Below are 26193 nucleotides of genomic sequence, written 5' to 3' on the forward strand. Positions count from 1 at the left end.
CAAGTTTTGGGAGAAAACCAACAACTTATAGAAATCCAAAGCAATCCTAGTTTTGGAAGAAAACCAATTCCTTATAGAAATCCAAGAATCTGTGTTCGCGCGGTCCGCTCGAGCGTGAGACTTCCTGCTTGAGCTGAGGCTTCAAAATTGTGTGATTCATATAGGCTTCATGCTCGAGCGGACGTCCCTACGCTCGAGCGTTGAATCACACCATCCAGTACTTTTTCAGGCGAAACAGAGATGCTGTGGGCTTGCAATCCCCGCTCAAGCGTCACTTTCCCCGCTCGAGCGGGACGACCAAAATTGGAAAATCTAGAAAACTAGATCCTGTTGCAACCTCGGTTTTGATCCATGGAAATTGACAAAGGCACAATTCGGGTTGGATTCGCTTCTAATAAACTCATACCCTCACTGAAATAAAAGGTGCGAAAATAAATACAACTGAAAGGAGTTTTGTTAAACGAGGTTGCCAAGAATAAAACCTAACAATCTCCTCCTTTGGCAATGCCGTGACAAAACACACCTAACAAATAAAATCCTACACACCCCAGCCCATTACAGCCAACAAAAGCCAACTTCTTTCTCAAGGTCATGATTTGCAAAACAGTTATTAGTGCCACAACCTCCAAAACAACTATTAGTTCCATAAGAGTATATGAAAAAGCAATAGACATATGACACGATTAACTTGAAACAAGAGATGGAAAACATGAATAGATGAAAATTAAAACTTATGAAAAACAACCCTCAAACAACAAAAACAAGATCATAAACCACACAAGCAATGATATGACGATGTAAATATCAGGAGTATGCAAGAAGGAAATAATAAGCAAATAGTGCATAGCAACATGCAAAACATATAGCCAATCTCCCTTACCAAACATATCAAAGTGTTCATGCTAAACAACTCTTGCAAAGAAAAAAACAAACTCCCTTACCAACCCAAATCAAGATGAACCAAACTCCCACTCACTAAAAGCAACCACAAACATTGAAAACAGTGAACAAGAAGAAAATGACAAAAACAATATGGTGGAGCAAGCAAGAAATCTCAGATTTGTACCTTAGAACACATAAGATTATCTAAGAAGCACAATTACTAGTAAACACAATGTGCATAGTCTGTAGAAAATTCCTCATGAAAGAAAGTGATGCATTATGTGAAAAGCATAGATCCCATGAGAAAAGTGTGTGTGTGACTCTTGAAGTTCGACAAACACTAGATTCAATTCTAGTAGTGATCTGAAAGTTGGACCTCTGGCAAGAGAATCTAAGCACAACAAAGGAAAGTCAAACCACTAGGAATCAAGGGGTATTTGGTGAGTAAAGGCGGAGGCTCCCCCTTAATCAATGAATCTTTTCTTTTTTTCTTTCTTTCTGTTGCACATTTTTTCTTTCTTTTGCATATCTTTTCTTCTTCTCTTTCTTTTTCTTTTTCTTTTTCTTTTGCACACTCATTGGCGGCTGACACGCTCAAGAGTATGGAAACCGAACCAGAGAAGCATGGATATAATAAGGATGGCCTGGTTGGTGACTCTGAGGTAGCCTTTTCCTCATGGCTGGACTACAAAGAATAGAGGAGAAAGCCATAGAGATGCAAAAAGATGGTAGGTGATTAAGAGACTCAACATCACTCATGATATGCTAGTATAGGTCAATTCCTCTAGAAAAGCAAAAGATCAATGACAAAAGTCCATAGAGAAAAAATAATCACTAAGGCGGAAGACTCCAAAATTTGCTAATCCAAGAGTGTGTACAAAATGAGACATACTAATCAAAAAACACGTACTCCAAAATGAGTAATGACCACAGAAAGCACACATATATTAACATGTAATGGATATTCTCATCAATTCCAACATGCACCAAGGACCACTCAAAAATTTCAAGCTTGCAAAACTATATTAAGAAAATCTTTTTGGGAATTTTTTTTTTTTCAAAAATAAAGCAAGACAAAAAAAAATGAACAAGCACACATGAAATGACAAAAAAAAAAACGCACAGAAACCCAAAAACTTAAAATGACAAAACAAATTAACACAAGTCAAGTTTTCTCACCCAAACTGCTTTAGTATGAACAAAGTTGTGAGAATTGCAGTTCTTAGGTGGTCACTACAACAAAATGGTACTTTAATGACAAAATCACTTCGTCTCCAATAGTGAAATTTTCGTCACCAAATTGATCCGTGACGAAATAATTTCGTCACCACGTTCGTCCCCAATTCGTCGTCACTAAAAGTACCCGGTGACGAAAATTTATTTTGTCACCTATTATTGGCATTTGGTGACGAAATATTTCGTCACTAAATGTTAACTATTTTGTCATCTATAATATCCATTTCGTCACCAAAATTAAATAAAATTTTATTATATTTATTTTGGATGACAAAATATTTCGTCATTAAAAATAGTGATAAAGTTTTTAGTAACGAAAATATCGTCACCAAAAGATGAAAAAAAAGACCCTTCAGTGACGAAAACTTTTTGTCAAGAAATATTTTAATTTAGTGATGAAATAGTGAATATGTGTGACAAAATTATTTGTTGGGATTAGAAAGTTTTAGTGTCAATTTTTTTCGTCACCAATAATAAATAATTTTTAAAAATTGAGGGGAGGGTTATATTTGCAATTTATATATTTTTTTCAATAAACAATACCTGTACATTTTAATAATCTATTAAATAAAATATTTAATACAAATCAATATAAAATTAACTTGTTCATTATCATAAAACAACCCAAGCAAAATACATGTCTCATAGTATCAAGAAATTAATATATAACATCCAAATTATAACATCTATTTTAGTAAAATCAAAAACTACAACACAATCAAAATAACTTGTGCATTTTAATAACCTGCTGAATATAATATCCATTACAAATCATTACAAAAACCTGTTCATTTGGTAATATCAACAAAAACCTGTTCATTTTAATCTATTCAATAAAATATCAACAAAAGATAAGATCCATCACAATATAATCATAGCCCACAACAACATAGTCAAAATACATGTTTGGTAATATCAACAAAAAGTACAACTACATTGTGATGGATGTGTCTGGTAATATCAACAAAAAACTCTTGCTATGCAGGTTACCAAATTCGTTCATCTCCAATCTACCATTTAAAAAAGAAAAAAGAAAAAAAAAGACAACAACAAAATGTTAAGGTAACCATTCACTAAATATGTTAATATGCAACCTATAAGAGAAAAAAATAAAAATTTCAAAGTAAATTTTAAACCAAATTTTTACCGTGCTTGTTCCGTAAATTTTTACAACTTACATTAGTTCCTCTCAAGGTGTTCATAATATTTCTTGGCCTTTTAACGACTATTTCAAGATTTTACTCCCTAACGGCCTATTTTCAAGCCTAAATGTTTTCCAACCGAGAGTCCTATGATTGTTCTGTAAGTTTTCACAACTTATGTTGATTCCTCGCAAAGTGTTCGTGATAATTTCTGGTTTCAGCCATTGTCTTTTTCCTTTGACCATTTTCTATAACTATATAACATAATTCAACTTTAATTGGAAAATATAGACAATATAATTATTCACCATTAAATAAAAGAAGAAAAACATAATCCCAAACATAATCCCATTGTTTCGAATTGTAATGCATATATTTTAACTCCAAATATTTCATAACAAGGAAGTTCCAATCCCTTGAATTAATATTTCACGCAAAAATTTTAAATCATATTGTAGAGTAGTGAAGGTTTCCATGGAAAAAAAATCAAGACAAGAGATCCTCTTCTTAAAAGAGGTGATGTTCCTGTATTGCATATATTTTAAATCCAATTAGGATTGATGATCATTGATGCTTAACATAATTATGTCTTGCATTAATCATATATTACATTTGATTTTCTAATTGTTATACATTATGCAATATTGAAAATTCTAAAAATATTTTTTCATAGACATCCTAACCATATTTGTATTTTTATTTATTTTTTGCTATATCGATGTATAGAATTTTATTACTTTTTAGATATGGTAGAGTATGCAGAGAAACCTTACAACAGTGGTAGTAATAGTACAAATACGCCATGACCATGATCATATGTTGAATGAAGAATATGGAAGCTATATTTATCCTACAAATGAGTCACCTTCTATCTCTTATAACAATAAGGCAAAGCACCAGCAGCAGTAGCAGCTCAGGCAGAGCAGCAGCATCTCCCTAATTCTAAAACTATCAAGTTGCTCCATAATTCTAAACAATGGGATCTTTTGATAAGGCAGAGCAGCAGTGTAGCCACAGGCAGAGCAACAGCAGCAGCCACAGCAGTCAGCTGCAGCCAAGGCCAAAGTCCACAGACACAGCAGCAAACAGCAGCCAGCTGCAGCCCAAATCACAGTCCACAGACAGAGTAGCTAATACTACAGCAGCTGCAGCTGACTGCTATATCGCTCACAAACTCATACGCTTATAACAATTTGAATCTAAATAATCATAATCCGAGAGACAAAGTGTAACAAGTTGAACCTTCAAATATTACTTAAATGTTTTATGATCAACTCCTCTGATGATTTATTGCGTTTCTTTTTTTTTTTAATTAACTCCACTTATCAATAAAAAAAAATCATTATTGTTGATATATGGTTGTGGAAGAACATGGGCTTTTGAGCATTGCAAGATTTGAAATTTGAAGCAGCCTTGAAGAGTTTTAAAATAAAGTAAAAAGACAAGTTTTTAATATATACATACTATGTTACCAGAAACATATTATAACTTTAAAAATGGGTAAATTCACTTGTGATATTCCCGTTGATGTTATGTATGTGTGTGTGAGAGAGAGCAAGTGAATTACTCATCCTACAAGTTGCTTTCAAATTTGAACACACAATACCATCAACCACACATTACACATGTCAATTTTTAAAACATGAACCAAAGAAACAAAATGATAATGCATTACAATAGGATTTTCTCTAAACAATATGAAACATATAGCTCCTTTTCTCCCACAAACATATGTTTTCAACTAATCTATCATGTTATTCTTTATTTGTAATAGCTATCTCTAACTCATTCGGCTTTGGAGGACACAATGCGGTGATTGCTTTCACTCCATTTTTACACCCTAAAAAGGACTCAAGGAAAGAAATTCCTTGCAAAATGAACATAGAACAGAGGGTCGGTTTATAGAACCTGTGCATGTGCATATAATCTTTCATGTGTTCTACAAACAAAACCTGTGTTTCTTTTTTCTTGACAAGTATACATGTCATACATAACTTGTCCATTTATATAAATACATATATTACAAAACTAAAATCACTTCCTACCATGTCACATTTCAGACAGCTGCAGCCAGGGCTCACTCAATGTCAACTAATTGGCAAGTTTTTTATTATGTAACCCCAAATTAGAACTGGTCAAATCTCCTCTTCAATCCCAAATTAGACAGCTGCAGCCAAGGCTCACTCAATGTCAACTGGTCAAGTTTTCCATATGATATATATCCTCCTTTTATAAGTAATGATTAAGAGTATATAGATCATATGGAAATTATGTCATGAACCCAGATTCAAATCTATGTTAAGTTTCTAATAAACCCAGATTCAAATGTTTTGTTAAATTAAGAACAACCAAACTCAATCTCTATATTTGAGTGCTCTATCATCTCTCTATTTTAGATATTGGTTAAATGACATGTTGGGTATGGGCAACTAACCTTAACTTCAGATTTCTTCACAGTTTTGATCATAAATAAATCATCTTGTGTTAGGTAGAACAAACATCCACTCTTGCCAGGGGAGGACAGTTCCCTAAGGGCATCGCTTCCGCAAATAGCCAGCATGTAATCCGCAGGATCTATTGCAAACATTTCCCTAAGATGTCTAAATATCTAACAATGCAATTATCACAATGATGCTGATGAAATAATGAGAGTTCAATATTCCAAAATTTGGCGATCCAAAAAATAACTAAACCAAATCAATTTCAAATCAAAATCTGGGAAAAAAAACCTACAACATGCTCAGTTGAATTTCTTATAGAGTATATACCTAAACACCATGGGACAGTAGTCCTTCCATCTGAAGTCCACTGACTGGTGTGGCGGTGTGCATTTCGATCCTTCAGTTGGAAACCTAGTCCAGAACTTCTCCTTGGGATCAAAATCCGCTAGCTTAAGCGCCCGTGTAATGGACGCATGCTTCCCAACAAAGTATCTACAAATCAATAAGAATTTCACAAAACACAAAACGAACCAAGTAAAACCCAATATCCAAATAACGTCAACAGATGCAACAGATGTAAAAGCAAAAGCAAAAGAATCCAATCCAATAATCAACCTGATACCCAGTTGGAGATTAAGCACCAATTCATAATTCTTATGTCCCTCGGATATCATCTGCCGTTGTTTCTTGACATCAGAGCCTTCATACCAACAAGGACTCTTCCTCTACTGCCCAGCAGGAGCTCCTCCACAAGGAGATTCACTCCCAACCCCAACCCCAATCCCATCTCTATAAAAAATTGAAGCCTCCACATTGTCTACAATATCACAAGTAATATCCCCAGCTTCACCATCAGATTCCCAGATACAAATTCGGGAAAAATTGGCATTCCTCTCAGCCAAACTACCTCTCCCATCATCCACCGACGATCTCTTCCTGGACGGCAGCAACACGAAACACAGCTGCTCAGGCTACCGATTATGCAAATTATCACCCCAAATCCCAGGATAAGAACTCCCATCAGGCCAAGCAAAAACCCCATTTCCTTTAGGAACACCATCTTCCCAATTCCCTTCATATCGATTCCCATTAGCCCAAATCAAAACCCCCTTACCCAGATTCAAACTTATAGTATTGAGTATATATAAACTTAATATGATAATCTGCTCCTTTTAAATAGATTTCTAATTACCCTTCTATATTGATAATCTGCTCCTAATAGATTTCTAATTTCTTTAAAAACTATATTAAACTTAATATATAAAAAATTAAAGCATCAATTGCCTATCTATTGATAATCCAGCAAGCACATCATTGTTTGTACCTAGGAGAAATCCAATTCAAAACAAGGTTCCACTAGGTTTTTTTTTTTTTTTTGGGTTTCCAATTGGAACATCGAATTTGTATACAGAGCATTATATGTATACAGAGCACTATACAGAGCATTATACAGAGCATATTTTATATGTATATAGAGCATATTTCATATGTATACAGAGCATATACATCAGAAAAATACATCAGAGGGAGCATCGAGAGAGAGAGAGAGAGAGAGAGACTAACAGCAGTGGTGTTCTCCGATCGGCACAGCAGCGGCGGTAAAAAAAGGAGGGGCTAACGATCGGCAGCAAGGGTAGGAGAAACTAACGGCGGCAGTGAGGGCTGTCGGCGGTGAGGGCTGTCGGCGGTGGGTTGATGCAATGGTAGCAGCGGCAGTGAGGGAAATAGGTTTGAACCGAGTATAACGTGTGTGTATGTGTATGTGTGTGAGAAATAGGTTTGAACCGAGAAATTATTGTGTGTGTTGGAGGCGCCAAAACTTTTTATTTCCCTCCTAAAATATTTAGTGACTAAATTATTTATTGGTGACAAAATTATTTCTTCACCAAAGATAAAGATATTGGCCACAAAAATCGTTTTGTCACCAAATGATATTAAAATATTAAAAATTATTGGTGATAAAAATATATTCGTCATTAATAATTTTATAATTGGTGACTAATTTTTTCGTCACCAAAAGTCTCAAAATTTTGGCACCCTCCGAAAATATTAGCGGGAAAATATTTTGTGACAAAAAAAATATAAATGATGACGAAAAATGATTTCGTCACCTAATTTTTTTATTATGATTTAGATTGGTGACGAAATTTTATTTTTGTCTCCAAAAATGGTACATTTGGAGACGAAATATGATTTTCGTCATTAAAAGATACGTATTTCGTGACAAAAAAAAATTTCGTCATTAGTTTTCGTCTCTAAAGACTATTTTTGTTGTAGTGGGTGTCTTGACGTTGTGGTTCCTTTCCCCTGCAATGGGAATCCGTCTTGACTTGGCTTCCGACTTCCAATTTTTAGGTCTAGGCAAATACACTCTCCCATGCAACTTATAACAATAAGGGTGAATATGACCATGCACACCACAATGATGACAAATAAAAACAGGGTGTACCTTCTTTTCTTTTACCTTACCAACTCTAGGAAGTTTGAGAAGTCCATCCTTATGTTGAATTTTTTGTTCTCCCTTTCCTTGAGTTCTTGTATCATGAGATGTTGAAGCACTCTGTTTTTGCTCTTTCTTACCACCAAAGCCAATGTCACTCTTGTCTGAACAAATTTGTTGAGACCCAATAATATTGTCCAAAGTCTTTGATCCTCTGTTCCAAAGACCAATGGTAGCCATAGCACACTTGAGTTCTTCCTCTTTCTTGATCATTAGTTCTTCCAAAGCAACTTGAGACATCTCGAGAGTTTCAATTTTTTCTTCATATGTTGCATAGATTTCCTGTAGCTCATTCCTCTCTGTCTCACAAGTCAAGAGTTTTGCACAAAAAGCTTGTCGATTATTAGCTATCTTGATGGCATCAATCCTAGCCTCGGAAATCTCCTCCTTTAGTTTGACATTCTCACTTTCACATGCTGTGCGTTTCATAGTGAGTTTGTCATTCAATTTGGATAACTTAAGAGATTCCTTATACAACTTTTCATAAGCTTGCTTAAGCTCTTCATCATCACTTCCCGAGGATTCATCATCAGTGGTATTCTCAACCGGGCTCTTCGGATACTCTGTTTGTCCTTCAGTTTCAGAAGCCACCATGAAAGCAAGGAATTTTTTATGTCCCTCTTCGCCTTGATCTTTGTTGTCACTTTCATCTTCATCAGATTCTGATTCATCATCCCAAGTGATGGCGAGGGCTTTCTTCTTCATCAAATGAGTGGGGCATTCTGAAGCAAAGTAGCCAAATCCTTGGCATTCATAGCATTGGACTCTTTCAGAGTTCCCTTGTATCTTTCCTTTCTCCTTTTTGGCTATAGAATTAATTTTGAGTTTATCATTGCCTTTAGATTTATGAGTATGAGTAGATTCCAAAAGTTTAGGATTCTTTTTCAAAAAAGATTTTTTAAATTGTTTAACAAAAACAGCCATAATCTTGGAATCTATCTCACAATTCTCATCAGAATCCTCTCCAACTCTATGAGCACTACTAAAAGCAATATCCTTTTGTTTCTTTTTGAAATTCCTATGTGCCTCATAAGTTTGGAGATTTCCAATCAACTGATCCATCCTGAGGTTGTCAACATCTTGAGCATCCTCAATAGTCGTAACTTTTGGTTGGAACCGATCGGGCAAGGATCTCAAAATTTTTCCCACAACTTTGGATTTTGGTATTTTTTTCACCTAAATTGAAGCTGGAATTCACAATGTCACTCAACTTCGCATAAAATTCATTAAAGGTCTCACTATCTTTCATTGAAAGGTTTTTGAAACTAGACGTGAGCCTTTGAAGTTTTGGGCGTTTAACAGAAGGAGTGCTCTCATGAATAGTTTGTAAGATATCTCAAGCCTCTTTTGCGACTTCACAATTGCAAATTCGACTAAACTCTTCAGGTGTGACAACACAAAAGAGAGAATTGATAGCTTTACTATTCCAGCCACTATTTTGGTAATCAATTGTGTCCCACTTTTCAATTGGTTTGGGGAATGTTACTCCATCAACGGTAATTGTTGGTTCGGTCCACCCATTCATGACAGATTGCCAAACTTTTTCATCTATTGATTTCAAAAACGATCTCATCCGAGCTTTCCAAAAAGAATAATTGGATCCGTCAAGTAGGGGTGGTCAAACCATAGAATTTCCCTCACGAATTGAGTCCATTATCACAAATCAAACAAGATCTCGCTCTAATAGATTTGTAAAACAAAAAAAATAGAGCAACCTGCTCTGATACCAATTTAAAAATCTAGAAATCTCCTAGATGTTGATTTGTGATTATGTATCAATTTTAAGCAGTAAACAACAATCCCAATCAAACAATCAAGACAAATCAACACAACGATTTTACGTGGAAAAACCACAATTGGACACCTCCAATTGTGATAAAAAAAACCACGAGCAACAGCCATAAAACAATCCACTAAGTAGATATAAAGGAATTACACAGGTATACTCTCAATTACCTAGCAAATCCACGCCCGAATTGAACCAACCTCTATGTGTCTCTTCCAACCCCGTCTTCATCTCGGAATTGTCTTGACGATGAGCCACTCCGGAATCCACCAAAGCTTCAGGCTCGAATTCTTCAAAATCCACCGAAGAACAACTCTCTCTTTTGTATAGAACAAACAAATAATCCTTTGATATATACACTTTAAACCATGAGTTGAATACTCAATTAAAACATCAAAGAAAACTAGCAAAAATATCCCCAGATATAAACCTTAGAATCCAAAAAGAAGATCTTGAGGACTTGTCCAAGTTTTAGGAGGAAACCAACTACTTACAAAAATCCAAAGTAATCCTAATTTTGGAAGAAAACCAATTCCTTATAGAAATCCAAGAATTTGTGTTCACGTGGTCTGCTCAAGCATGAGACTTCCCGCTCGAGCGGAGGCTTCAAAATTATGTGATTCATATAGGCTTCACGCTCGAGCGGACGTCCCCACGCTCGAGCGTCGAATCACACCATCCAATACTTTTTCAGGCGAAACAGAGATGCCGTGAGCTTGCAATCCCCGCTCGAGCGGGACGACCAAAATTGGAAAATCTGGAAAACTAGATCCTATTACAACCTCGGTTTTGATCCATGGAAATTGACAAAGGCACGATTTGGGTTGGATTCGCATCTAATAAACTCATACCCTCACTGAAATAAAAGGTGCGAAAATAAATACAACTGAAAGGAGTTTTGTCAAATGGGGTTGCCAAGAATAAAACCTAACACGGTTGAACACCTCATAGTACTTTTTTACATAGGCCCTAAGGCCTTCATCCTTACTGATCTTTAGGGCCATCAATGCATCCATCCTTAATGGTTGTAGCTTGTTTGTCACGAACTTGGCCACAAACATCTTGGCCAGGCCTTCCTAGGTCTTCATGCTTCCCTTCAGTAGTTTGTGAAACCAATCTGATGCAATCTCCCCAAACGATGAGGGGAATATTTTGCAGAGCAACGGCTCGTTCCCACTGTACAATGCCATTGAGTTCAAGTAAAATCCAACGTGGAAGTTGGGGTCTGACTTACCATTATATAGTTGGAACCTCGACATACTGAATCTCCTTGGCGCCTCAAATTTGTCCAATTCCACTGAGAAGGATGTTCTCGGCTTATCAGGAGAGTTTACCTCGGCATCGGGCTTTTGTTGCTTCCTCTTGAAGTAATCTCTTAAGTCCTCTTTTGTCCGCCTAGGAGCTTGGCTATCTCCGGATATTAATCTTTTTGGTGCACTACTTTCAGCTTCATGGTGAGTCCTCTTCGACCTTTCTCCATTAGTTGTATCGAAGCACAGCGCCTGCCCCTGAACATGCCGATGTTCTTTGGGGTCTACCTCCTTTGTGTGATGCGTCCTCCGTGATTCTTCCCTTCTTGATTCTCCTCGTCCAACTTCCCTGGAAGGTCGGCGAGAGTGTCTTTCGCTCCTGGTGTGCTGAAGCGCTATGGGGATTGTTTTCTGCCCTCCCTTCTGGGCATTGGCCGCTGGAATCGGCGTGTCCTGCAGTGGGAATGGTGGCTGCATGACGTTGTTTTGCATCATGAAATTGACGACCGATTGCAGGTCCGTCAATTTGTTAGCCATCTCTTTTACCTCTTCGTCCCTCCGCAAGCATCTATCCTTCCATACCTGGAGGTCATCCTCATTGTAGTACCCACTTCGACCTGGCTTTTTTGGTAGGTCGTCATCCTAGCCGATGTCTTTCTTGCTGTGATTCTGGTCACGAGTTTCTGTGTTGCGGTTGTCTCCTTCAACGTCAAGGTCGATAGGTCTGACACTCCCAGCAGGAGTGTCGTCCCCAATCTTTTCCTTCTATCCGTCGTTGACCATCTATTCTCATTTCTTTCCTACAGACGGCACCAAATTGTGTGAGTGAATTTCTGATCACACTGTCAACTCAGTATTCAACTGGAGAGCACTGGCAGAATAGATGGCACATGTCTGACCTGCAACAGAAAGAGAAGATTCCAGCGGTGGGTCGCCCACCCGGGGGCACTCCGACGATCAAGTCAGTATATCTCTCAAAGATAATCAATAGTGCTAAACTTACTGTTTAGAATATAGATTGCGTACCTTAGACCCATCGGGGGTGCCTTTCTTTTATAGTTAACTCAATCCTAGTCCCCATAGAAGCCTAACTTCAATGGACTTCTGCTCAGTGCTTATCCTGGACTCTCCAAGAGATAAAGATAAACTCCCTAAGAGTGTTATCCTTATCTACGCTAAAGTCTTTCCTCATTCTAGGACTCTTGTGCCTTATCCGCTTATCTCGGATTCCGATATCTTCGGAAATAACCTCGGCCTTGCCAAAATAACCTCGGCGTCATGACCAGGACAAGTGGCACCTTGGCTGACACGTCGGCGTCACCTTGGCCACGTGTTGGTACTCAGAAAATATATCCCCACGCTACCCATTCACAAATATATTCATTAGATGAGAAAATAATAATAATATATATATATATATAAAATATTTTGATACAATGAAATGGAATGAGTTAACAATTAACAACATGAAACACAATAAACTCTCAAGATAGGAGAAACATCTCAAACAAATATAATGATTACAACATAAAACATACTAAGGTGTAAGAGTTCTGATCAATGAACTAATCCTGTTAACTATTAAGACAAAGGCACAATTGTAAACAAATAGTATACTATTTGTGTGCACCCTTAAAAGGAAACCAACTATAAGAAATGTTTCCCCATTGTGGTAAAAGTTGCGAATGGGCGAATCTATGGTGTGCATCCCTATAATTAAAGTTACAAACTATTGTGGTTATGTTATGAATGTTGTGGACATGTTATGAACGGTGTGCTGGAAATATTACGAACCATTTTGGTGAGACAAATTACGATATATTGTGATGTTTGTTATGGAACCTTGTGGTTATATTACGTACATTGTGCTAGGGTGGATATAATGTCCTTTTTAAGGGTTCACATTGTATTATTTCACATTAAAAGATTACAAAAATATAAACTTATTTTTTTGGATGGCTAGCATGGAAGGGTAGAATTAAGTCTTCAGATTTTTTTACAAAGAATTGGTGTGATTCGTGAGGATACTAGTACTCCATGTGTGTTTTGTAACTCTGAAGGTGAGTCTTTGAATCATGTGATACTATGGTGGCCTGCGGTGTGGAGATTATGGTCAAACATTGTAATTTAGTGGGGCTTCTAGTGGGTAATGCCTGATTCAGTTGAGGGGTTGCTGTGTTGGTGGGCTGGGTTTCAATTTAAGAAATTTTATTGGATGATGTGGAAATCTATTCCTAGTGCCATTATGTGGTCCTTATGGAAAATAAGAAATGAATGTGTGTTTAATGGGTTCAGCCCCATCTGGATGAGCTATGTGAGCTACTTAAAGTTATGTTAGTCTTATGGTCGAGATCTCACTACTTTAAGTCTGAGTATTCAGTTCATGACCTTGTTAACAATTTGCAACAGATCAGGGACCCTATCTTCTGCTGAGATGATGTTGGTGCAGTTGTTTTGTTGGTAAGATGTTGTTCTTGTTTCTGAGATGCTACTATGATGTTATGCTGTTGTGATGTTGCTGCTGTGTTGCTGTTTTGATGATTGCAGGTGTTGCGGTATTGTTAGAGTGCAGAACTTATGTCCATCCTGTAACAGATCAGATATTAATGGGTTTTGTCACTAATTAAAGGTCCTGTTTGATTCCATGATATAAAAGGTGGGATTGGATATTATATACTGTGGGGTTCACATATCCCATGTTTGCAATTTTTTTTTTTAAGGAGGATATATATAATATACCATGGGATTGTATATCCCCCAAAATTGGAGGATATACAATACCACCATCCCCCCATTATATCATATTCCATAGGTTGGGATATGATTTAAAAAGTCCAATTTACCCTCTTGTTTATCTAATATAATATAATATAATTTTTGAATTTAATATAATATAATAAAATTTAACATAAATTTTGAATTTAATATAATATAATATTATTGAATTGAATTTAATATAATATAATATCATTGAATTTAATTTAATTTAATTTAATATAATATTATTGAATTTAATTTAATTTAATTTAATTTAATTTAAATTTTGAATTTAATATAATATAATATTATTGAATTTAATTTAATATAATTTTTGAATTTCATATAATATAATTTTTTTATCATTATCAGGTTGACATTAATATAATATAATTTATTTTTTGTTTGGAAAAATTATTGAATTTAATAGGAATTTTTAATTTATTCCAATAAAAAATAATATGAATATTTTTAATTTGTTTATTTGCATTAGTTCCAATATGGGTATTTAAAATGTATTATGAGAGCAATCTTGGAAATTACTTGTTTATATCCCACAATATATTTTGTAAAACAAACATAGATAATATATATCCAGTCTTATATATCAAGTCAACAAACATGAATTGGGGATATATTATCCAATACATATATCCTATTCATTATATATCTTGACTAAATCTCACATCATATTATATCCTCCATTTTATATCCAGTGAAACAAAAAGGGCCCTAAGTGCATATTTGGGCAGCTACTGGGGTTTTGGCTGGCAGGGTATGGAGGGGGTATTCTATTGTGTTGCTCATCTAATAGAGTGCATAGGGCAGCAGGAGGCATTGTATCTGGTGTGTTTCTACAGTGTATGCATAGCTCTGTTCTGCAGCAAACTACTGTGTGGCTGGTATTGCTGATCTGCATTGTGATGCACTGTGATACATTGATGCATTTCTGCATTGTTGCATTGTGATGCATTCTGGTTTTGAAGTCCTAAATTGATGCACTGGTGTTGAGTCTGGTTTGGTGGTTGAGCCTGCATTGATGCACTGATGTTTTGTAGTGTTATCTATTTCTGTTATCTGTTATGCTATCTGCTTTGGGTGGTTGAGTCTATTATTCTGGTTGTGGTGTTCTACATTCATGCACTAGTGGTGAGTCGGTTTTGGTGGATGTGTCTGTTATTTTGGTGCACTTGTGCTCTGCTGCTGAGGCTGGCTGGCTGTCTATAGGTGGTAGTTGGTTTGGTTGTGTTCTGTTTTATTTATTTATTTATGTTTCTTTGGTTTGTTGTTCGTCAACTCTGGGGGTGCTAGCTTATGATAGGATGGATTTTTGGGTGCCAACTTAATTGAAATGATTTAACTCATCGTGATACTTTGCACTCGTGTTTCTTTATTGTTGTAATTTGTATTTACCTTATACTGTGCTAGTACATCAATGAAGTCTCTTTTTTGCCGATCAAAAAAAAAAAAAAAAAAAAAGAGAGGGTTCAAATCTATCTAAGAGGATTCAGTCAAAAAATTGGAGGGTTCATTATACTTAAAACTAATTTGACCAAACAAAATTTCATATGTTTAATAAAAATAAAAAATTCAAACTTGAGTGGCTTCAATTCTCATGCAAGTGTAGCGTCGTCCATGGTCAAACCATGGAGGCAGTTCAGCCAAGCACAATCTCCTATGCTTGGGGGTAAGTGGCTCCCTTGTTTGATAATTTGCAGGTTTCTCAACTACCCTCTGTGCCATGATCAGACCTCAGGGGTTGTAACATGTGATGTTAGAGCTTCTTAAGGCTAAATCAAGAGAGAAGTACTGTTAGAAATGATATACCTTCTGAGGTGTGACCTATTGGACAAAGGCTTGTCTTCTTGTTGCCCTTCTTTTTCTAAAAATGGTCGAGATGCCAACACCGTCAGGGGAGGGTAAGACGAGGCACCTCGATGAAACCTTGACTTTAGCATTCAAGCCATAACACAAGTCCTCTGGTGATCCCAACAAGGGTACCTAGGCACTTAGGTGCATAAAATGGGACCACACCCCACAATAGACAGGGTTTAATACAAGACATGTACCTAAACCCCACAAAAGAAACAAAATATACATAAAATGCAGGAAATCCAAAACTGTCATACATGATAGATTAATCCAACCTGATCTCGAATTTCTAACTATATATAATAAAAATAAATAAATAACTTCAAAAAATTATTTTTCAATCTTTGAACCTGCTTCTCCACTCCTTTCAAATGACTACCTAACACATCTCTCCAAAAACACCTAAATAAGCAAAGAGGGGCTAAAGTAGAGAAATTCAATTTTATCAATAAGGGAAATCAACATTTACACCTACAAAAGAGTGAACCTTCTTACCTCAACAAAGAAATTGCTCCTACCAACGCAAGCAATTGATATCAAAATTGCTATAGGTGATGCAAACACATAAAACTTCAAAAAATGCACTTTGCTATGCCTTCGGCCTTCAACACAACAATGACCCAAATAAAGTAAGTTCTAAAACAACCTGCAATTGTGAATTTGAAGAGTATAGGTACTTGTCAGCAACCTAATTCTCCTATTAAGAGGGAGAAGAAACCAATAGCAGTGGATGAAGCAACAAGTGTTTTTGGACTATCCTCCTTTGGTATTGATAGCAATAAAATCAACACTCCTACCAATTGTACAACAGCCTGCAGTACACCTCACACCATATCAAGTGTATACAAAAGTATCCTACTTGAAATCTTATAGGTTTCGCAAAAGGGGGGGGGGGGAAAAAAAATCAAAAGCAAAGCAGCAACATGTGTCCCCTTTTAGATGATCAAGTATGATAACAAATAGGCATAAGTAAAGCCTTAGAATCACAATTTGGCTAGAAAGAGGAGGCTTTTGTAATTAGAGTAGCATTCAAGTGATAGAAAACCAAAAAATAAAAAAACAAAAAAGATTTGTCCAAAGAAAAAAACATCACTCATTGCCTTCCATCTCATCCTAAGATTATCAATAGTGAAAATAACCTCACGAGCAAGGTTTTAAAAAGTGGCCGCAACCGTTACGTAACGCCGTTACGTAACGGTTTTGGCGGTTACCGCCACCCGTTACGGCCGCTTTTGCAGTGTGATTGAGATTCACAGGTATGTCGGCCGTAATAGCTGTCGTAGCGGTCGTAACGGTGCCGTAACAGCCGTAACGACCTATTACGCACCGTTACGTAACGGTTCCAAACTGTTTCTTTCGAAAAAACACACAAAAAAAAGCTGAAAATGGGGAAAGAAGGATAGAGAGAAGAGGGAAGATAAAGAGAAAAAATAAAGAAGCAAGAGATAGAGAGACAGAGAGAAGAGGGAAGATGAAGAACATGTTATTGATTTGTTGAAACTATAAGACCTATGCTATTCTATTTAGTTGCTATCACTAAACCATTTTATTTGTGTGTGTCTATCTATATATTGTTTGAAAATAATAATAATAATAAGTGTGGTCATTATCTATTTGGCTTGGTTAAAATATGTATATATATATATATAAATATTTAGGCTCTTATTTATTCTCTTACTTTTGTCATTATTTATCTTATGTATAATAGTTAGTGATTGATTTTTTGTAAAATATAAAGTCATTAATTATTAAAATAAAATGTAAAAAACTCAGTTTATAGTGATTTAAAAATATGAAATATATTGGATCATACTTAAAAATTTACTAAAATTGATCAATATTTATTTTTAACCCAATAAATATGATCATGGAAAAAAAATATGCGTATTGGTAAGTTTTTTTCAAATTGTGCGAAAAATAAAAAAATTCACGGTTCCGATTACCGCAACCGCTACACTACGGCCTTTACACCCTGCAACCGCAACCGAGTCACCGCCACCGTTACGGCGACCGCAACCGCTTTTCAGAACCTTGCTCACGAGCAATTGTCCAAAGAAAAAATACAACCTTAGGAGGAGTGAATTGAAAAACACCTTTCTGAGGCACTCCACACCATTGACATCCTGACCTTGTCGATGAAACTCAAATCATAAATCAAGCCAAATAAAGCCTCTATGGACTGAACTTTTCATTCATCCAAAGCCCTCTAAGACCAAGGGTTCTACACTAAGCCAATATCTTAAAACAAAAGATACTTCTCGACAGCCATCTTAGGATCAATGGCAAAGTGAAAGAGATCCAAGAACAAATCCCTAAGAGGTCAGTGCCCGCAAGACAAATCAAGGCAACCTAACCATCCTCCAACTACCCGCCATAAAGAGGATTCTCTTAGTAAAATCATCCAACACCCTCGTGATGTCCTTTTATAGCCCTATCCCATAAAACCCACTACAACACCATACTTCTCTTTCATCACCCTCACGGACAACTGAACATCACCTTGTTTCCTAGCACACAAAATCATTTAAGCCCTCGATTTGAGAAGAAATTTAAAAGAAAAAAATAAAAGGATAAGTGAAATGTAAAAAAAAAAAAATCTATATTCTACTTAATTTCACAAATTTTTTTTTTTTTTCCTTTTTAAATCTTTTTCAAATCTCTTAACTAAACCCAACGTAAATATACTTTTCCAACGTACAAATTAAGGGTATCTCTAACAATAATGAGAAGGGAAAGAGTTATAGAATCCCCTGCCCCGCCGCCATGAAATTCAGGGAATGAAAAAAAAAAAAAAAAAAAAAAAAAAAAACCCATTCACATGGAGTGAAAACCTAATAGAGAAAAAATAAATAAATCTAAACCAACTCTTCCACCTTCCCCGAAACCATCGTTAGTAACAATTCCTCACATTTTTTGTTATTTCTTTTTTTTCTTTCTATTTCAAACTTGTAAACTTAATCTAGGAATATCAGTTATTTTCTAATTATCAGGGGCCATTGTTAATTTGTGGTAATATCTATCTATCTATCTATCTATCTATCTATCTATATAAATAGCTCACTTGGTGTCAATGAACAATTTATATTTTAAAGAGAAAAAAAAAATAGTAACTACAAGAGGGATTAATAAAGAACACTTTCACCACTTAAACTATATGTTTTCTATTTAAAATTAAAATTTATATTTTAAATATTCGTTTGGTAAATATTGTGGGGCTAAAAAAAATATAAAAAAACAAATTAGACTATATAAGCTAATAAGATAAAATATCACATTTAAATTATAATCATTATACTTTTTCTCAAAAAAAAAAAAAAAAAAAAAACAACTAAAAAAAGTCATAACACAGTAAAATTGACTATTGCAACCAATGCCAAACGAAACCAATGCCAAACGAAGGTTGAACAAACTTATCGGTGGGTACACGACCCTAGTCCTATTATTATGTGAAGGATGGCGTCCGGGTCTTTTCCCAATATAAGCCGTTTTTACATTCTATTTCCAAAACTAGGCCAACTTTTGACGGAATTCCAAAACTAAGCTAAAGCGCCATTACTATTCGCGCTTTTACTGTTAGGAGCGCGAAGGTACATGAACAGAAAAATCGCTATTACAAATAGCAACTTTGATTAATAAGTCGCTGTTACGAATAGCGCTTATAGTGTTACTTTTTTTCCCAATAAAAAACGCTGTTCTTAACAGCGCTTTTCACACAAAATTTTGTTGCCAAAAAAATGCTATTGATAATAGCGATTTTAACAAAAAAAATTTTGCCAAAAAAACGCTATTTATAATTGCGATTTTAATAAAAAAAAAATTTGCAGAAAAAACGCTATTCATAATAGCGATTTCAGTTCAAATTTTGTTCCAAAAAAACGCTATTTCTAATAGCGATTTTAACAGAAATTTTTTTTCCACCAGCGTTTTTAACATAAACTTTGTTGGAATAAAACGCTATTTTGAAGATAAAACAAAAGAAAAAAACATAAAACATATTTTAAAAAATATATTTACACTGTATATTTTAGTACTTGGCTTTACTAAAGCAATTATCATGTTAAAATATGTTTTTTTTTTCTTTTGTTTTTGTTTAGAATGTGTAATTCATAAATTTTACATAATATGAAAAAAAAACCTCTTTTCATATATTAATTTTACATACTATTTTTCATATATATAATTTCAAAATCATATTCATGTAGATATTATTAAGCCAATCATGTTCATTTATTTGGCTTTACTGAAGCCGTTGTCATGTTACATTTTTCATTTTTTCTTTTGTCTTTGTTTTGATTTAGAAAATGTAATTAAAAATGTTTTTTTCGTCTTCACTAAAGTTGTTTTCATGTAAATTTTTTTTTTTTGCTTATTGTTTTGTGTAATTAATTATTTTTTTTTTTCGCTTTACTAAAGTCGTTTTCATGTAATTTTTTTTTTTCTTTTGTCTTTGTTTTGGGTTGGAAGGTGTTATTTAGAAAATTATTTTGGCTTTACGAAAGCTGTTTTCATTTAAACATAAATATATATTTATTCTTTTGTTTTGGGTTAGAAGGTGAGAATGTAATTCAGAAAATCAGTTTAGTAAACCAGTTTAGTAAAACCATTTTGTACCCGTTTTCATTTATAAAATTTATTTTTTTGTATCATCTTTGTTATGGGTTAGAATGTGATATGCATGCTGTACAGTTCGAAGCACACCCACACATTGTGCAACTTGACGAGCAACGACAAAGGGTGAGACGCGAAGACCACCGCGGAGTAGGCCAAGAAGACAAAGGCCACAGCGAGAGCTCCTAAAATAAATTTTCTCAACATTTTTGTAATAATACTTAATACATAATATACGAAGTCAGTACTTTACAAAATACTCATACGGGTATGAAAACAACATAACTAAAGTTGCAAATGTAATAGTTTTCAGTTACGTAGGTTGTACAGACATAATTCTCCCACAAAAATACATTATGGACACCATGAACTGAACACACATTACATACATCCTGGACACTCTTAACTGAACACACAATACATAAACATAACAGTTAGATAGAGAAACACCTAATTCATGACCTAATATTGCATATTAATAGCCGTAACATTTGACAGACACAATACATAAACATAAACTTAAACATAAACATAACATAACATAACAGTTATACTTACTCTAACACAGACATTACATATTAATGGAAGTTGTTATATTGCCGAAGTGTAGACATTAACACCTAATTCGCACTTAAATCGGCAGGTGGCTCAGAGTCTGAACAATCCGAAAGCTCAGCGTCAGAGACAAGTTCAGGATCCTCCATGATAGCCTTGATAGCCGCAACATTTGGTTCTGTTTTGTTCTTCTGGGCATCCTTCTTAAGTATGAGTAGCTGCATATCGCGGGCCAATCTACAACCCATTTGAGAAATCTCACGTTCTAGTGTTTGACATAGTCAATCAACATTATCAGGATCTTCCTTTTGGATCTCAACAGAACGTGCTTTTGGCACCTTCAGTCCTCTTTCCCGACATAATCTTTCGTTTTGCACTCGCTCTATAAATAGTGCGGGCCACTTAAGAAGTCTAGCCTTTGCATAACCATATCCTGTTTGATTTTCTGATGGATCCTCCACCCAACCACATGGATCTCGATAGTACTTGGGCATGACAAAATGTCGCTTCCCAAACCTATCATGATAAGCACAAGAGGCATCCAAGAAAGGAAATGGTGTTTCATCTTCAGCATCGCCACTTCCCCTTCCCCATCCTCATCGTGAACTTTCACCCCTTTGCAAGTTCCTACCACCTCTGCGACCCCCACTCCCTCCTATGAACCATGTAGCCATGCTAATTTTTTAAAACAAATGAATAATAATTTCGTAGGGCGAAATGAGTTGTAAGGTTGTGTCTTCACCTTGAGTTGTAAGGTTGTGTCTTCACCTTTACTCGTTTATATAGTTGATTATGAACGGATAAATGAGAATCCCACATATATGCATGCTGACTGTAAGGTAAATGCATGCTGACTGTAAGGTAAATCAGTAGATTCACTGTTGCCATGTGACTTTGTAAATTGAGAATCCCACATATATCAATACGAGATGAGTTGTCACTGTAACAAAAAAGTCGAGCAAAAAATGGAGAAAACCAAAGCATGTGCACCAAGTCACATGACTTCACAATCCATCTGCATATACGAACAAAATAAGGGCATGGTGACTGTAAGGTAATTCAGTGAATTCATTGTTGCCATGTGACTTTCTAAGTTGAGAATCCCACATATATCAATAACAGATGAGTTGTCACTGTAATAAAAACAATCGAGCAACAAATCGAGGAAACCAAAGCCTGTGTACCAATTCACATGACTTGACCATCCATCTGCATATAAGGACAAAATAAAGGCATGCTGTTGTTAAGGTAAATCAGTGAATTCACTGTTGCCATGTGACTTTCTGAGTTGAGAATCCCACATATATCAATAACAGATGAGTTGTAATAAAACAAATCGAGCAAAAAATCGAGAAAACCAAAGCCTCTGCACCAAGTCACATGACTTCACAATCCATCTGCATATACAGACAAAATAAAGGCAGGCTGACAGTAAGGTAAATCAGTGAATTCACTGTTGCCATGTGACTTTCTGAGTTGAGAATCCCACATATGTAAATAAGAGATGAGTTGTGACTGTAATAAACAAATCAATAAAACCGAAGACTGTGCACCAGGTCACATGACTTCACAATCTATCTGCATATACTGACAAGTCTCTCCACGATTTGACTACTCAATGTGTGAAAAAATGAAGCTTATGAAGCTTACGACCCGCTATTTGTATTTCATTGAAAAGTATGACTATTTGAATTGTTCTTGTCATTTGGGAAGCTATTCACCGACCTACCTGTTATGTTTTATGTGTTGTTGAAGGCGGTAGTTCGATTCACCGAGTTTAGTTTTTTGTCAACCCCTCATTCATTACCGGAGTCATAATTTTTACTGGACTTTCAAGAATTGGAAGGTGACTCTTTCTTCTTTCCTGATGGAGATTGAAATTCGTTGTAATTTCATCCCTATTTCAGCAGCCCCAGTTAAGGGAACCTTTTCTCCGAGTTGCCTGATCTATTTTATGTGTTTTAAGTATTCACATAATTGAACATACATTAATGCATTAATTAATCCAGAACATTCATTAACAAATTGCAATTCAATAAAGAAAGTCATGAACTCATAAATGTGTACTTATAAATGTAGGTATTTCATAAACTTCAGGTTCATAACAAAAGTACTTGAAATACATCCGTACGTTACACCAACAACAACGTTGTCTTACACTCCAGGAACGAACATATGAAAGATAACGGTGTTTGATTTCTTATTCGTCATCTGACATGTAGTAGTCAGAGAGATATTTTTCATTGTTGAAGACATTATTTCGCTCAACCATTGTCAAATCTCTGTTGCTTGCTTCTGCCATTTTAGTGGCTAGCTGAAGCATGAAATGTCGACATCTCCGCATCAACATCCTGTTGTTCTCCTTCTTAATTCTGCTAACTGCTTTTTCATAGTCACTCACATTTCGTCTAGCCATGGTCAATGAACGACGATGAGGTACCGGTGCCCCAAAGTTACGTAGATCATTATACAATCCTTCTTGCTCCGTTACCCTGAACGCCCATTCTGCTCGGATACCAGCATAATAATCCTTCGGACTTGAGTACTTTTCGCTCTTGTAGTCATACATAAATGGAGGTAGCAGCCACACTTTCGGATTTCTTTGCCGGCGTGAACTTCCTGCACCTCTTGAAGACATTGTTAATAAAATTAAAAAAAATAATAATAATAGTAATTGTATATCTATTACTATTGTTATGCCTTCAACAAACATCATACTGGGGTATTTATAGACATGATAGTGGTGCTAGGGCACTATGGAATAAGTGATACACGTGATATTATTTGATGTTATTCATTTCATGTAATTTTGATTACCCGTGACTTTGTGTACCTGTGATGTAGTCACGGACGTGGTTGTAAGATAAAATAATAATTGTAGGCCATAGAATCACAATGCTATCCCTTCATATTCGAGCAGTGCGTTGTCAAATAAAACAAAATGCAGTGAGTTGTCACATCGGCACATGAAACTATTTTGTCATGCTTACTTTTGTAATACAATAAGTACTCACTTGGAATTGACGATTTCAGTACGTATAAGTGTTTTCGAGAAATTATAAATGAAATCGAAAAATGAAATTTTCTTTGTATTAAAGTAATATTGTTCATAAACTATCATTGTTTTTCTCACCAACATAAGAAAATGGTCACCTGCTAGGTAAACACGATTGGAACTTTGGTGCCTATATTTTATCTTATTTTCAGTTAATGAACTTCACAGTCATCCGATTTTTATTGTCATTACACAATCGTCCATCATATTTTTTTACCAACATAATAGCATTTTCTGCTTCTTTTCACAGTCGTAATAATGTGACTTAGATGAATTCTGAAATGTGCGGAAAAAACAAAGCATGCAAGTTGCACTGCAGAAGTCACATGCATCACGTAATGTCAAGAAAAAAGTCACAACGTATACAAGCATGGCAAAGTAAGAAAGTCACATGCATTACTGCATCACTGCATAAAGTGACATGCAGCATTGCATCACTGCACAAAGTCACATGCAGTGATGCAGTGATGCACAAAGTCACACGCATCACTGTATCACTGCACAAAGTCACATGCATCCCTGCATCGCTGCACAAAGTCACATACCTTTTACGTACTGTGCCCATTGCAATTATGCACAAAGTCACAGGCATCGCTGCATCTGCAGCACAATAGCCGATGCTACAGGCCGTTGATTCGTTCATGACTGCACAAAGTCGAGTCCTGACAGCCGTATGCACTGGATAAGGTCAGTGGCATGCATGTGATCGAACAGGAAATTGCATACACACAGCTACCATGTGTGTATATGGTATAAATATCGTAGCATACCACAACAAAAGTTTTACAGCTATTTCTACCGATATGATCATGACATATACGGTGGTTGATCTATATTCAGCAATGGGTCGCTATTGGGTTGCAGATGGAGATGAATTTCAATACCCATTAAATCCAAATTTGCGTTACTCACGTGCCACCGTCAATACCATGAGAGCTGAGTGGGAATTTCGTAAAACTCGAGCAAACGTTCTCGTTGAGCTATGCCGTGAAGTTAATCTTAAATTTCCTCGCCGGTTAGCCATGCGTATGCCAACTGACACTCCACAGTTGTTGCAAAGGGCATTGCATCGTATCCGCGACGAGGTTAATCGCATGACCCAACGTTTGCAGAGGTCCGAACTAATGAAGACCGCAAATGAGCGTGCCGAAGATGGGTTAATGGATGATGCACACCAGTACTACGCCTGGAGCATGGATGTTATGTATGAATCTGATATTGAGATGTCAGATGATGATGATAATGAATGAAATTGTTTGGATGAACGCCCAGGGCATTTCTGTAATGCATGCAATTTGTAATGCTTATCCATAACTTATCAATGAAGCGAGATATTTCAATTATTTTTAGCCTTGAACAAACATATTTTTTATAGCTTCTTTACACGTTTTGTTCAAACCAAACGCGTTTGTAATTTATGTTCTCCTAAATTACGGATAATGAGAGAGGGGTAGAGATGTGAAACAGATTTGTGTGATTCATCAATATAAATAAGAATAAAAAATTGTGAAATGATAATTGCGAATAAATAAGTATGACGCTTACATCAGCTGTACAAGTTTGACACATACAAACAAAAAAAAGAAAAAAAAAAAAAAAACCTATATAGTCCATATCGTAACCGTTAATGCCCTAACCTGCCCCCAGTCCCACAACCCCGACCATGGATCTCCCTCCTCGGTCTCCTACGGTAGACTCTCTGAATATCTGGCACTCTCTCCCCTGCATGCTGCCCTCCACTGACTGCCTGTGGAGCCTGTGAGTGTGAGTGTGACCCCCCCTCTCCTGCATCTGATGCCCCTGATCCTGCCTGTGCCTGTAGATCAGATACTGCTGTGAGCTGTGAAACTCCCACTCCCTCGTCTGGTGCAACTGTATCACGATCTGCAGCTGGACCACGACCTCTGCCTCTGCCCGCACCCCGACCTCGGCCGCGACGTCCCCCACGACCATAACCTCTCCCTCGCGCTCTGGGGGGGGGCTCAATATGGCCCTCATCATCAATGTGTGAGATGTTAGTGAGAATTGCATCATGTGTACTCCTGGGCGCGGTCGAAGTAGTCCCCATAAAAGCAGATGGTAACTGGGTGGGTGGGGTAGCAACATCAT

General features: G+C 36.1%; 1 protein-coding gene across 1 annotated transcript; it reads right to left on the reverse strand.

The window, feature by feature from the left end:
* Positions 1-4304: 4304 nt before the first annotated feature.
* LOC145797682 (phosphatidylinositol 4-phosphate 5-kinase 1-like) lies at positions 4305-24727 on the reverse strand. The gene is made up of 5 exons (XM_082885086.1): positions 24630-24727; positions 6431-6637; positions 6029-6316; positions 5695-5860; positions 4305-4415 (listed from the first exon to the last, which is right to left on the reverse strand). Exons 1-5 carry the CDS (start codon positions 24725-24727, stop codon positions 4305-4307), a joined length of 870 nt encoding a protein of 289 aa, XP_082741212.1.
* Between the last annotated feature and the right edge of the window lie 1466 nt (positions 24728-26193).

This window comes from Camellia sinensis, chromosome 8, assembly GCF_055761805.1.
Source record: "Camellia sinensis isolate YWXY chromosome 8, ASM5576180v1, whole genome shotgun sequence".
NCBI classification, from domain to species: domain Eukaryota; kingdom Viridiplantae; phylum Streptophyta; class Magnoliopsida; order Ericales; family Theaceae; genus Camellia; species Camellia sinensis.